Genomic DNA, 13,751 nt, shown 5'->3' with positions numbered 1-13,751 from the left:
TCTCACAGATCTACGCGGGACTCCTCATGCTTCACTGTGGTTTTAAACAACCTGCGAGTTTTCCTCATTTTTGATTGGCTACAGCTGGTGAGGAACTTTCTGCACATGCCTGCAGAAAAAGGAACAGCGCCTACCCACCAGCGCTGGCCTAGTGGCAGCAGTGACCAAGGCAGCACAGGGGCCGTCATGCCCAAAACAGTTAAGAGCGGTGTTGTCACTAAGCGATCCACTGTGCCAGTAACTCAAGATAAATACCTGGAGGTCAAAATCAATGTGACAGGTAACATCTTAACAACATTGAGTTACTTTATAACACTTAATGTCCCAACATTTTTGGACACATAAATTAGAGCCCTACATTACACCCCTTGGGCTGGGCTTTGGGCCAGTTTGACAGTCCAGCAGCAGCAGCATGTATGGTGCATCCCATCATTGCAGCTGAAGAGTTGCAATGCATGCAATATTCTTAAGCATACTACAAAGCACAAAGCATGCCACAAAGTAATTACCACAAATGTGTAAGGGGAAAAAAGGAAGGTGATAATTGAATTATTTATTAATAAATAGTGTTTTCTGAATCTATGTCGCAAGAATGCAGAGATGGTGTATTTACAAAAAAAACAAAAATGCAAATGATCATGCTGGCACCTCCATATCCTGCAAAGTGGGCATCATTTATCTAGGTATAACATTGAAACATTGTTAAATGCTGGAACTGTTTTATATCTATAGATTTTATTTTAGGCAAGTCGAGATGATCTGAGAAGGCTAAATTGATCAAACACAGGCTCACTGTCTGCCGCTGGCGACTTGGTTGTTACTTTAAAAAACAAAAACTTATATTTAACAATCAAAAAATGCTCCAAACGTTTTTCTAAATTAACTGAATAAAAAAACAAAACAAAATATAATCACTTTGCCATTACATACAAAACTAAACAATTTTAAATAGCTGCCAAAGTAGTATAAGCTGTTTTGGGAGGAGGGGAAAAAAAGACGGGATCAGTCGGGCTCGGGCTTGTAATTCTGATAAGCTGTCGGACACGGGCCAGGCTAGGGTCTGAGCATCTTGGGCCAGGGCCGGGCTAGGGCCTAAATTTGAGGCCCGTGCAGGGCTCGAACGTAAATCACATATTTATTTCACTGCATTAGAGCATGGCTTTCATACTTTTGATGGCAATGAAAAATTTGAGGCTATACACACAACCACACACAACCATTCAAAACATTTTTGAAAGAAGTCTCATCAAGGCTGCCTTTATTTAATTAGAAATATATTAAAACCAGTCATATTGTAAATTTTTTTTTACATTATTAAAATAATCCTGTAATGGCAATTTATATGAAAATGCGCTCAAATTTTTTCTTTCAGGGACAGAGTTTGTGGTCGTTGAAGATTCTTCATGTTTGGATGCCAATGCTATCATTCTGAAAGGCACTACTGTACTCACCTACAAGCCTCGACTTCTGGACAGGCCTTTCTCTGGCAGCTTAGCAGGCATTGAGGTAATGCCCTGAACATCTGTGAATATCCATGACACAAAAGAAAGCATTGTTTTGATTGGTTTGATGGTGCGATTTAATTTTTTGTAATCTTTTGTTTCTTTGGTCTGCTTAGGTATTCTCCTGTCGACTGGGGAGCGAACAGGAAACAGCTTTGTCTATCATTGATCCTGTCAATGTACAAATGGAGCTCTGTGGCAGCCCAACATACCAGAGCAGTTCAGGACTCCTCGATGCCTTCAACATAGATGACTTTCCACCTCTCTTGGAGGTCAGTATTGAGTTCAATTGAACCACAGGTCAGGATGAACCATAGGTGCACAATTTTAAATGTAGTTTTCCCCACAGATCCAGTTTCCAGCTCTAGATATCCGTCTTTCCTACAATGATGTGCAGCTTTTCCTGGCAATAGCTAAGTCCATTCCGACCACAGGATCTGCCGGCCCTTCAGACTCTGCCACTGAAGCTGAGAGTACAGCGTCCACTGCCAGGACAGATACCCCATCCAAAACAAAGGACAGCTTCAGACAAAAGACAGAGGCTTTACTGGGTTTGTACACTGATTAAAAATAATTATATTTCAAAATCTTGAAAGAAATAGTTCACCCAGAAATAAAAAAAGGAGTCAAATGATAACCTTGTTGTGAAAACAGATTGAAGTGATATTTACTGAAAATATTGACATCCACTGTATAGAAGTGACATTGTGCAAACCATGAACACTGGTTTTATCTGTGAAGATTTATTTATTTTTTGGGTGAATAATCCCTTTAACTAAATATGTGAAATTATTTAAAAACAGCTTTGCTGAAGTTTCTTAAAATATTTCATTTTAGAAGGTCAGCTTAAACGGTTACAGGATCTTGGGTTCAGAAGAGAAGACTGCAGACGGGCACTCATTCACTGTAAAGGTACACTAGTGCAATTGTCTACCAAAATTGCAACAACAACAAACAAAAAAACATTGTAAATAGTGTGATTCGTTGTCTATATATGTGTGTTTGTGTTGAATTACAGGTCAGTTGGACCAAGCTGCCACATGGCTATGGGAGAACGCAGAGATCATGTCCGGCCGAAGCCGAACTGACTCAGATTCCAGCAGTCACTCGGCTCCTCCTCTATCTGGAGTGGAAGTGAAGGCCGAGAGTGTGTGTATCTGCTTCATCGATGACTGCCTAGACTGTGACGTCCCTCTGGCAGAGCTCACCTTCTCTCGTGAGGATGACTGCATACTGTGATACTCCAAATGTCTATAATATACTGTAGACCGGAAGTTCTGTAGCAGCTTTTCTCCTCTGTCGCAGGTCTTTATGTTCTCCAGAGGATTGGGTCTATGCAGGAAGGCAAGGCTAGTTTCACTCTGTCTGGAGATTATTACAACAGAGAATTTTCAGGTGATTTCTCATTATTATGTGCCACCCTGGATCTCATTACCTTCTTAAAAGTTAGTCAATCATTTCTACAGTTCAAATTAGGGGTGGAACGATTACTGGTTTCTAGGGCTGTGCAAAAAATCGAATGCGATTTTCATGTGCATCTCATCAGTAAAGATGCTCCTGTGATTAGAAGTATATCTCCAGCACGTGCGTTCAGATCAGGGTTGCCAGGTTTTCACAACAAATCCTTCCCAGTTGCTTCTTAAAACTAGTCCAAAACTAGCCCAATCGCGTTTCCAGGAGGTTCCCCGATAAAAATTGCTTCCTGGGGTTAAAATATACATTTTTTGGAAGGGTTGCCTTGGTAAAATAAGCATTTTAGGGGCTAAATATCACATTATTTGTATTGGGGTTGCTTCAAACCGCGGACATGAAAAACAATCGCAGAATTGGCAACACTGGTTCAGGTGGAGTGGCAGTTACTACACAGAGCCGTAGTCTACCGACAACTAACACAAAATCGTTTTCAAAATCGACAAAGTATCGCCTGCGATTTTAACATCGATTTGTGTAGATTGTCAGTGAATTATGTCTCGGTGTAGTAAATGCCAACCAGTGTTGCCAAGTCTGTGGTTGTTTTTCATGTCCGCGGGTCGAAGCGACCCCAATACAAATAACGTGATATTTAGCACCTAAAATGCAAATTTTACCAAGGCAACCCTGCTAAAATACTTATATTGTAACCCCAGGAAGCAATTTTTATCGGGGAAACCTCCTGGAAGCGCGATTGGGCTAGTTTTGGACTAGTTTTGAGAAGCAACTGGGCAGGATTTGTTGTGAAAACCTGGCAACCCTGATCCGATCGCATGTGCTGGAGATATACTTCTAATTACAGGAGCGTCTTTACTGATGAGATGTGCATGAAAATCGCATTCGATTTTTTGCACAGCCCTACTGGTTTGACGATAAATCATGCTAAAATTCCCCACGTGTTAGTAATTATTAAAACTTTATTCGATTACCATGATTTAAACAGCTCAGGATAAATAAATACTGTCCTGCATAAAGCACAGTTTTAAGTAACTGTCGCACATGCGCAGGGAATTATAAAATTGAGTATACAAATGAATTAATTATATAAATGTGATTCTAAAGGTTCTGACTGTCTTCACAAAAGATTCAATGGAATTTTGTTTTCTTCTTCACTCCATGTAATAACTAATAGTGTTCTTAATCACAGTGCTGCTTTGTCCATGGAGGTTACAGAAACAGCTCTAATTCAGCTGTTCCATTAGTGCCACCTAGTGTCAGAGAATGGATTTACAGAGTTTTTCAGTTTACATTCAGCCTGTGTGGAGTTTTTACATTTGCATGCCCTACTGTAAACTTTCACTGGTTGATGGAAAACAAGCTGATGTTCATTCTAAACACTTAAACAATTTGGATAAGGTATTAGGGCTGGACAATATATCAAACAATATGATCATGCGCATCTCATCATTAAAGCTGGTTCTGTGATTAGCGATAAATTCCCATTACCTGCTTTCAAATGGAGCTGCAGTTAATACACAGAGCTGTAGTTCACTGACAAGCTACGCTATAGCTTCAATAATGAACTCTATATAGTTAATTACGGCTCTGTGTATTAACTGCCGCTCCATTTGAAAGTAGGTGATGGAAATTAAGCGCTAATCACAGAACCCGCTTTACTGACGAGATGCGCATGATCATATCGTTCGTTATATTATCCAGCCCTATAAGGTATCTAAAATTATTTATGGAGCAGATAAAATGCATATTATCATTTATTAATCATTTATCATTTTGACTTAACCCCTTTCTTTATTAAAAGGCTGAAATGTGTGGTTTACCATTTTATGAAACTGTTTCAAAGCTTTATTTAAACATTTCGTACATGCTATTAGATAAACAGTTTTGAGTCATGTTGTCGTTTAAAATCCAGGCATCATTGGTAATGTTATTGTTTTAGTGTTTATGCAAACAAAAAGTAATTTTATATATTGTTGATTGAATTTAAATACAAAACACAACATTTCCAGCACATTTTAACAAAACCGATGATAATACCAGTAACCTTGCTAATGTAGGTCATACTATATAATCGTGATCAAGTATTGAAGTTGTGAACTGAGTGTAAACTGTTCACCATGTATTTCTGTGTACATTCATAAGCACACACATTTGTTTCTGCCGGTCATTAGGCTGGGAGCCATTCATCGAGCCTTGGCCATGTTTCCTGGATTGGCAGCGACAGGCGGCAGGCCGGCTCCATCCTCCTCGCCTGAAGATCGGGGTTGGAGCCAAGCAGAGGCTGGATGTCAACATCACCTCTGTCTTACTGGGTACATAGTCTGGGTCAAACACACTCATAGACCTCCATGCATTTCTCTAACGGTTTGCTTCCATATTTATGAGTGGCATGTTAATTCTGACACTCTGCTGTGGGCCTGTCGTTTTGACACACAGAGCAGTACAGCACCACCAAGACTTCATGGTTAGCAGATTACTGCAAGGAAGACGAGCAGTCGCCACAGTCCTCTGCTGCTATGTCTTGGATGGGATCATCAGTGGACCCCCCCTCCTTTGGCCAGAGTGAGTAGCAGCTTTTTACTTAACCTTAACCTTTCTTTCAGCTCTTAAAAAAATATTAACTGCATTGCAACAAATTGTGTTACACTGTGTTTTACATGAAATTAGATTAGATAATATACCATATAATTTTTAAATCTGAACATTCGTTGACCATTGTGCTGTACAAATTTTGTAAAATCATAATGATAAAACATGCAGAGGAAAAACTCAGGACAACTCATATATTATATGGCTCTTCTAAAAGGTAGGTTTTAAGTTTTACTTTAAACAGAGATTCTGTAGGAATTATCCTAATAGATAAAGGTAGGCTGTTCCATAATTTGGAACTCTATTCTAAAACATACCGGCAACCAATGCAGAGAGAGTAAGACTGGGGTGATGTGCTCAAATTTATGTGTATCAGTAAGAAATCTAGCAGTGGCATTTTGGACTAATTGCAAGCGGTTCATATAGGATTGACCAATACCTATATAGATTGAATTGCAGTAGTCTAGACGAGAAGATATAAATGCATGTATTACTCCCTCAAACTCAGCAGAAGTTAAAAAGCTTTTGACTTTGGCCAGTAGTCTCAACTGCTGCAGTTACCTGCTTCTCAAATAACAGAGTAGAGTCAAAAACAATACCTAAGTTTTTAAAAGATGGTTTTACATAAGCAGCTAAGCTGCCCAACACATGATTTAAGTTTGCCAGAGATAGCTAATGGTCCAGACACAATTGTCTTACTCTAATTTAAGTCTAAAATGTTTTTAGACATCCAAGCCTTAATGTTCGACAAAAAGGCAATTAAAGCACACAGTCCGTCATTATGCTTGATAGGCACATATATTTGAGTGTCGTCTGCATAACAATTAAATAATAAAACATCAATTTTTATAAACAGAAAAAGTTCAATTGTTCAAATAGTATTTGAACCTTTTGTAACATAATGTCCTTACTCTCACTTTTAATCAATTTAATGCATCCTCACCAAATAAAAGTATTAATTTCTATAAAGAAAAATACTGAACTTTTCAGTACTTTTGAACAGTAGTGTAACTGCAAAAACTGATTATCAAACAGAGGTCCCAGGCACACTCTGTATCTGAGAAATCAACCTAAAAACATTTACTTAGTTGTTTCTGCATTTTAAGATAGGTTAGAACAACACTAAGATGGCAGGATAGTATTTAAACATCAAAACACTTAAATCACACATTTTAATGTTAATCTTTTAAGTAAATGTTAATTGTCTGAAACGGTACATCCGTCAAATAATTCACAGTTTAAATCGGGTGTAGTTACTTTTGAAATCTAGAAAATGTCCATTAACAACAAATATACAAATAAATCTTAAAATCATGTTGAATTAAGGACTAACAATGAGCTGTTTTCAAAGTGCTTTTAGATATGTTCACAGCATATACTATCATGATGTGTGCGTCTCATTCTGATTGTCTTTGACCGTATGCGTCTCACCTCCTCTTCCTACAGCCTCCTAGCATGTCTCTCTCTATTCTCTTTTCCCTAACCCTTTCTCTCTGCTGTCAGGTCTTCCTCTTGTCTACCTTAGAACTAGAAGCTCTACCAGCTTGACTTGCCTCGAGCAGCAGATTCTTGCCCGAGGTACAATTCATAGATGCGCAGCCAAATTTAGAGAAGTCAGAAGATTGTGTTTGAGCATAGGACAGCCTCTTTCTCTGGGTTCTGTGCTTTTGTTCTAACCCTAACCCCTCATTTACCCCTGTCCCTTAACCCACAACCATATATATTAAACCTGTTTTGTGTTAATTAGTGGTTTATGTCGAAAAAATGCTTTAAAATTACAAAGTTAATGAATGTGTTGTGAAATTGTCACCGATGCCATTGATAGCCTTTACTTTTTGTGCAATCTCCATTCATCTAAAACCGATTTGGGGCTACTTAATGGAGGCACATTTCATTTCATGTTCATTTCCAGACAAAACATTTTCAAAGTCAGTATTTTTTGCATAATACCTGATAGTTGGCATTGTCCACAATCTTAATAGAAGCCTGTGGCTGATTTTATATTCATGCCATGTTTCAGCGGATATGAAGCTTTCCAAGAGGAGGCAGCCATTTGTGCCCTATGCCTTACGCAACCATACTGGCTGCACAATGTGGTTTGCTACTCTCACCACCACACCAACCAGGTCAGAAGAGCATATATATAATTCCTAAAATATTTAACTGTATTTAATAGTTTGTGAAAATGCATGAGTGTTCTGCTGTGTCCACAGAGTGGCACTGTCTCACAGCAGTAGTGCTGGCTCTATTTCTGATGTGCATGGGCCTGGGACCGATGATACGCACAACATCAGCCAGTGGAGAGAGGTGCTGCCAGGGGAGGAGATCCCATTTGAGTTTGAGGCCCGTGAGAAACTGAGACACAGGTAGCAGAAGGGTCTCTTTTGTAAATACAATTGGCTTTGGATGTGCTAATGTTTGACAGCATTGTCTATCCTTGCATTGTCATGTCATAACAATTTCTTAATACGATATAACTTACAGACAATAGTTTCATAATAAACTTTCTGGAGAAAACCATGGCTTTAGTGCCATGTTCAGGGGCAGAGTTATGATTGTAACTACAGCGGTTCTCCAACTCTGGAATTGTTCATTGTAGGGGTGTGCACGGACAGTCGAACATTCGAATATTCGTTCTGCTCTAATTATTCAATAAATAAAAATGATATTCGAATTTCGCAAAAAAAAAAAAAAAAAAAAAAAGTTCAAAATAAAACCTAATTTGGTCACTTTCTGTGATTCTCCACGGCATATTTGAAGATGTATGCAAGCAAAAAATAATTAATGAATGAATAAGGGGTCGTTCACATATCGCGCCTAAAAACGCGTGGAAAACGCTAGGTGTGCCGCTTTCTCCTTCTTTCCAAAGCGCTTGGGCAGAAGCGCTCCTGAGGCGTCTGCCGTTGCTAAGCAACAATGACGCGCTCTCTCCATGAAGACGCGGAAATTTCAGCAAAGGATAAATAAAATCGCTTTCAATAGCTCTGCTACTAAATTTATTTCAAAATGGCAATCCATATACAGCTATGATCAGCTGTTCCTTCATCTTGGCTGAGCTTTCAACGTTGTTACGGGAAAGGATGAAGCTGAATATTAATAGTTCTTGTCAGATGACCTGCTGTGCACTTGCGGCATTCTGAAAAGTTGAGATGTTTTTAACTTGATGCGGTGCGGACGCGCCTGGAAAAAATGGGCGCGTCGCACTGCGTTCGCATCGCGACCGCGTCGCTTCCATTATGAGCGCACATACCGCGCGCCTACATTGGAAATAACGTGCGCGCAAAAGACACGATATGTGAACGGCCCCTAAGAACTGCGGTCTTCTACAGTACTTCAGATATGCAGTGGAGAATCACAGAAAGTGACCGAATTCAAGAACATTGTTGCGGCATCTCTCAAGCAACAAATAAACACTGTTAACTTGGAGAATGCAGTGAAAACTCCTCTTCTCGCGTCTGCCCTAGACCCTCGGTACAAACATCTCAGGTTTCTCGATGAAAACATGAGAGAAGTAAGAAAAAAATAACTTTTTTGAACATTATCAGAACATTTTTCTTGATTCGAGTGGTGCAGATGCAGCCGCCGCCACTAACGATGAAGAGGATGCAATGCCCACTCGTCGGAAAAGGCTGAGCCAGTTCTTCAGCGATGATTACAGAGAGTCCAGTCGAGACGAGTGGGCACAGTTCTTGCTGGAGCCATGTATTCCACCAGATGAGGATCCCATTCAGTGGTGAAACGAAAACACGAAGCGCTTAACACAAAACTTATTCGCTTAGCACACCGTTATTTGTGAGTCCCGACAACGTCTGTTCCGACATAGCGCGTTCTCTTTCTAACATTCGTTCGGTATCTCACTATGGGACCGCCTCAGGCGTGGCTGATCGCGGAAGCACCAATAACACCACGTCTGCCAAACATGGCAGACCAATCGCTGCAGCGATCAGGGAGTCCAGCTCCCTGTATATAAACCGCAGCTACCTGCCATTTCGTCATTCTCCTTCTCTTCCCCGTGCAGAATGCTCTTTTATGAAGTTACTTCACTTAAGGACATATTTAATGAGATTTATGCCTGAAAAGGTTTTGGATTTTTTATCATGTGTTAATTTAAAAAATCTTATATAATATGACTTGCTGTGTTTATTTGTTTGGTTTTTTATTGTATTTATATGATATTTGTATTTTTGTAATTGTATTTTTGCCATTAAAATAGCTTTGAGTGCTGACATGGCATTAAATAAAATAATCTGAATCTGTTCCCCGTGAAGATTTCGGAAGCTGTCCTCAGCAGACTTAAGTGGAGACTCCACCCCCAAGTTATGATCATGGTATGGCAGAGATTCGGCCAGGCCGCCATAGATCTCTTCGCATCGCGCGAAGACGCGCAATGTCCCCTGTTCTTCTCTCTGGTGGGCAACAATGCACCGTTGGGTGTGGATGCTCTAGCCCACGAGTGGCCAGACGTATTACTTTACGCTTTCCCTCCATTGAGCCTGATCGAGCTGACACTAAGAAGGGTTCGGGAACGAAAACATGTAATGATTCTGATTGCGCCATACTGGCCGGGGAGACTTTGGGTGGCGGGGATTGCGCAACTGCTCTACGACCAGCCATGGCCGTTACCAGCGCGCAGGGATCTCCTCTCACAAGCACGGGGGGAAACATTTCACCCTTCCCCTCAGGAACTAGCTCTCTGGGCCTGGCCCGTGAGAGGCTAAATCTGGATGCAGCTGGGTTACCTCCAAAAGTGATTGAGACAATTCAGAACGCGAGGGCTGCCTCAACGCGCTCTTTATATAATCTCAAATGGAGGGTGTTTGAGGGTTGGTGTGCAGAAAGGAACATTGTTCTAGATAAGGGCAGAGCCTTTTCTACGGTTAAGGTTTTATCTGTCGGCTATCTCGGCATGTCACGTGGGTATTAACTCGGGTACTATTGGCCAGCACCCTCTCGTCTGTCGATTTATGAGAGGTGCACGTCGGTTACACCCAGTATCGAAGCCTGTGGTCCCGCCCTTGGACCTGTCCGTGGTTCTAAACGTGCTCTCAAAAGCCCCTTTTGAACCCATTGATAAAATTGCCTTGAAGCTACTAGCTCTAAAGACTGCTCTGTTGCTCGCTCTCACTACAGCAAAAAGGGTGAGTGAACTACATGCTTTATCAGTTCACTCCTCATGTATGATGTTCGCTCCGGGTGTTCAAAAAGTCACTTTTAGAACTAACCCTGCGTTCGTACCCAAAGTGTTTGATCACGCTGGGGCAGTTCAATCAGTGAACCTGCTACCTTTCATCCACCACCCTTTGCATCCCCAGAGGAGGAGAGGTTGCACACTAGGAAGACCTATCTCCCGTCAACGCCTTTCCCATTGGGTGGTGGAGGCTATTGTATTATGTTACAATAATTCGAATTTGGAGCCCCCAATAGGACTACGAGCACACTCTACTAGAGGTATGGCTAGTTCCTGGGCTCTGTTTAGAGGCATCTCTATTCAGGATATTTGCGCGGCAGCCAGCTGGTCTCCGCACACATTTGCTCGTTTTTATAGACTGGATGTGACAGAGCCCTCTCTGGCCCATCCAGTTCTAGAAGCGAGTAGTTAGGTTGTATAATGCAATTTTATTAAAGGGCGAATTCCTCATATTATTCTGTTTTTACCTCCGTCGGGAGCTATGATTCAGATAATTACTCAGCCTTTCTTAGTCTGCTTCGTCAGCATATCGGCAATACAGGAGTTGTCTATATCCCATAGTGAGATACCGAACGAATGTTAGAAAGAGAACGTTAGGTTACTAACGTAACCCCGGTTCTCTGATAACATGAAGTGAGGTATCTCACAAACATTGCCCTCCTTGCCTGTTCTGCACGGAGAAGAGATATGCGAGAATGACGAAATGGCAGGTAGCTGCGGTTTTTATACAGGGAGCAGGACTCCCTGATCGCTGCAACGTTGGTCTGCCATGTTTGGCAGACGTGGTGTTATTTGTGCTTCCGCAATCGGCCATGCCTGAGGCGGTCCCATAGTGAGATACCTCACTTCATGTTATCAGAGAACCGGGGTTACGTTAGTAACCTAACGTTTTCTCCGCACCCGGCCTTATTGTTAACAGACTAAGGAGCCGACTTTCCCCCGATCATGTTTACATGCCCGTATTTCTTAACAAGAACATGTAAAACAATAGAAAAAAACAGTTTAAAGTAAAAGTTAAAGTTTAAACTTTGCTGACAGTTTAAAAGTTTCAAAGTTAAGTGTAGGCTACGTTCTACAATAGCTTATTGCTGCAGACTGCTTTACGTTTTTTCTTTTGTTCACTTTATTTTTAATTTAATTTTTTTAAATCTGTACTTTTGTTTGTTTGCACGCATTGTTAAAGGTTTTCAGCTATAAAACACGATGTGTAATGTTCAAGCTTATTGTGTGTAAGCTTGTTCAAAATGACGGAAACAATAAATGTTGCTGAAAAATAACGTCTGTCTCATTAAACTTAATTTAAATAAACGAATATTCAAATATTCGTTTTTTGTGAGCTCAAATATTTGAATGTGATATTTGCGGAAAACGCCCATCCCTAGTTCATATCCTAGAGGTTATGACTTCTTGATCCCAGGCAGGGTTGACGGAGAAGAGATTGCGGTCCTGCTCCATCAACATTTTACCCTTGAGCAAGGCAATCATCCAATGTTGCCCCAGATTTTGTGTACTGTCATTTTTATTTACCATGTTAGCATGTAATTTAGCAGGCAAGATATTAAGGAAAATTTTGAAGCTGAATTTCTTTTGACATAGTTTATTGGGTTGTGAAAATTGGCTGTTTGCTACCAGATAGTATTACTTATTTGCTATTATATAGGCTCTTTATTAATGTGTGTGTGTGTGTGTGTGTGTGTGTGTATGTGTGTATATATATATATATATATATATATATATATATATGTGTGTATATATATGTATATATACTGTTTATTCATGTTTTAAAAGTAGCTTTTATTTTTATAGTTCAGTTTTCATTTTAATAGTTACATTTTTAATAATTGTATGTGCTTTTTGATATTTTTATTAATATTATTATTATTTTAATGGTTTACAAAAATAGTTTTGATTTATTATTTATTATTTCAATTAGTTAAATTTCACTTAGTAATTTTAGATATTCAACTTTTTCAAAATTCAAAATGTTTCAAATTTTAGCAACAACAACAAAACTGCTACCACAATGGAGACAAACTTAAAAGGAAGGTTTCTTAAGCAATATAGTACCATGCACTGTTGAATTGTTTACAACATGACCAGAAATATTTAAAATGTTTTTACTTGTTTTTCTTCATCAAAATACAAAGAATCTATATACATATATTTATATATATATATATATATATATATATATATATATATATATATATACACACACACACACACACACACACACACACACACACACACACACACACACACACACACACACATATATATATATATATAAAATTATTATTATTTTTTTTTTAGTTTTCATTTTGATTTATTTGCTGTACTGTTTGTCCTTTAACACCTCATTAATTGTTCAGTTCTCCTCTTTGCTGATAATGTGCTCTGACCACAGACACACACATGAGCTGAAACTCCACCAGCTGTTGGTGCGTGTTGTAGGCTGGGAGCAGGTGAAGCCAGTGTCAGTGGACAAGGTTGGAGTGTTCTTCCGCTATGCTGCTCCTGATCGAAACAACCCCTCAAGCACTGTGAGTGGTTCGTTAATGGGTCATTATGTGGAAAATTGATCTTAGAAATTAATGTTTTTTTTTTCTGCTCTGGTATTTCATCATTTTGAAATACAAAATCTTTTAGAAGTTCATGAAAAACAAAAATGCTTCATAAAAATGTAATGATATGGCTTCTCTAGGTTGGCAGCCCAATTAGCAGAACCAACATCATACACCCTCATGTTTATGTAAGTGTTGTTGTCTCATGAAATTACTCTAAATAATTCTAGAGTGTGTACACAGTCTATAATCTCTGTTCAGTTCTCAGCTTTGCCGCCTGTTCGAGTGGTTTTCTCTATCACTATGGAGGGCAGTGCACGTAAGGTCATTACGGTGCAGTCAGCACTCACAGTGAAGAATCGCCTTGAGGTTCCCATGGAAGTGCGACTAGACAGCCCTTCGGCTCCAGACAGTAAGCACACACCTTGTTGTCTATGGTTTACCTGTGTTTATTAGCTATGAATCTCATTTTAATTGTTT

The 13,751-nt window shown here is 39.7% G+C and overlaps 1 protein-coding gene across 4 annotated transcripts in view; it reads left to right on the top strand.

The window, feature by feature from the left end:
- vps13d (vacuolar protein sorting 13 homolog D) overlaps positions 1–13,751 on the top strand; it is a 55,484-nt gene that overhangs the window by 16,437 nt on the left and 25,296 nt on the right. For all 4 annotated transcript variants that reach the window (XM_059540510.1, XM_059540509.1, XM_059540507.1 and 1 more), the window contains 15 exons: positions 9–280; positions 1,373–1,506; positions 1,619–1,774; positions 1,852–2,053; positions 2,340–2,414; positions 2,521–2,718; positions 2,808–2,897; positions 5,102–5,242; positions 5,367–5,492; positions 7,023–7,097; positions 7,540–7,645; positions 7,733–7,885; positions 13,115–13,250; positions 13,412–13,459; positions 13,533–13,683. In XM_059540510.1, the coding sequence (XP_059396493.1) occupies positions 9–280; positions 1,373–1,506; positions 1,619–1,774; positions 1,852–2,053; positions 2,340–2,414; positions 2,521–2,718; positions 2,808–2,897; positions 5,102–5,242; positions 5,367–5,492; positions 7,023–7,097; positions 7,540–7,645; positions 7,733–7,885; positions 13,115–13,250; positions 13,412–13,459; positions 13,533–13,683 (2,063 nt within the window). The remainder of the gene's footprint in view (positions 1–8; positions 281–1,372; positions 1,507–1,618; positions 1,775–1,851; positions 2,054–2,339; positions 2,415–2,520; positions 2,719–2,807; positions 2,898–5,101; positions 5,243–5,366; positions 5,493–7,022; positions 7,098–7,539; positions 7,646–7,732; positions 7,886–13,114; positions 13,251–13,411; positions 13,460–13,532; positions 13,684–13,751) is intronic.

Source organism: Carassius carassius, chromosome 46 (assembly GCF_963082965.1).
Source record: "Carassius carassius chromosome 46, fCarCar2.1, whole genome shotgun sequence".
NCBI lineage: Eukaryota > Metazoa > Chordata > Actinopteri > Cypriniformes > Cyprinidae > Carassius > Carassius carassius.
Note: the sequence above shows the minus strand (reverse complement) of the source record. Positions and strands in the feature narration are given on the sequence as shown.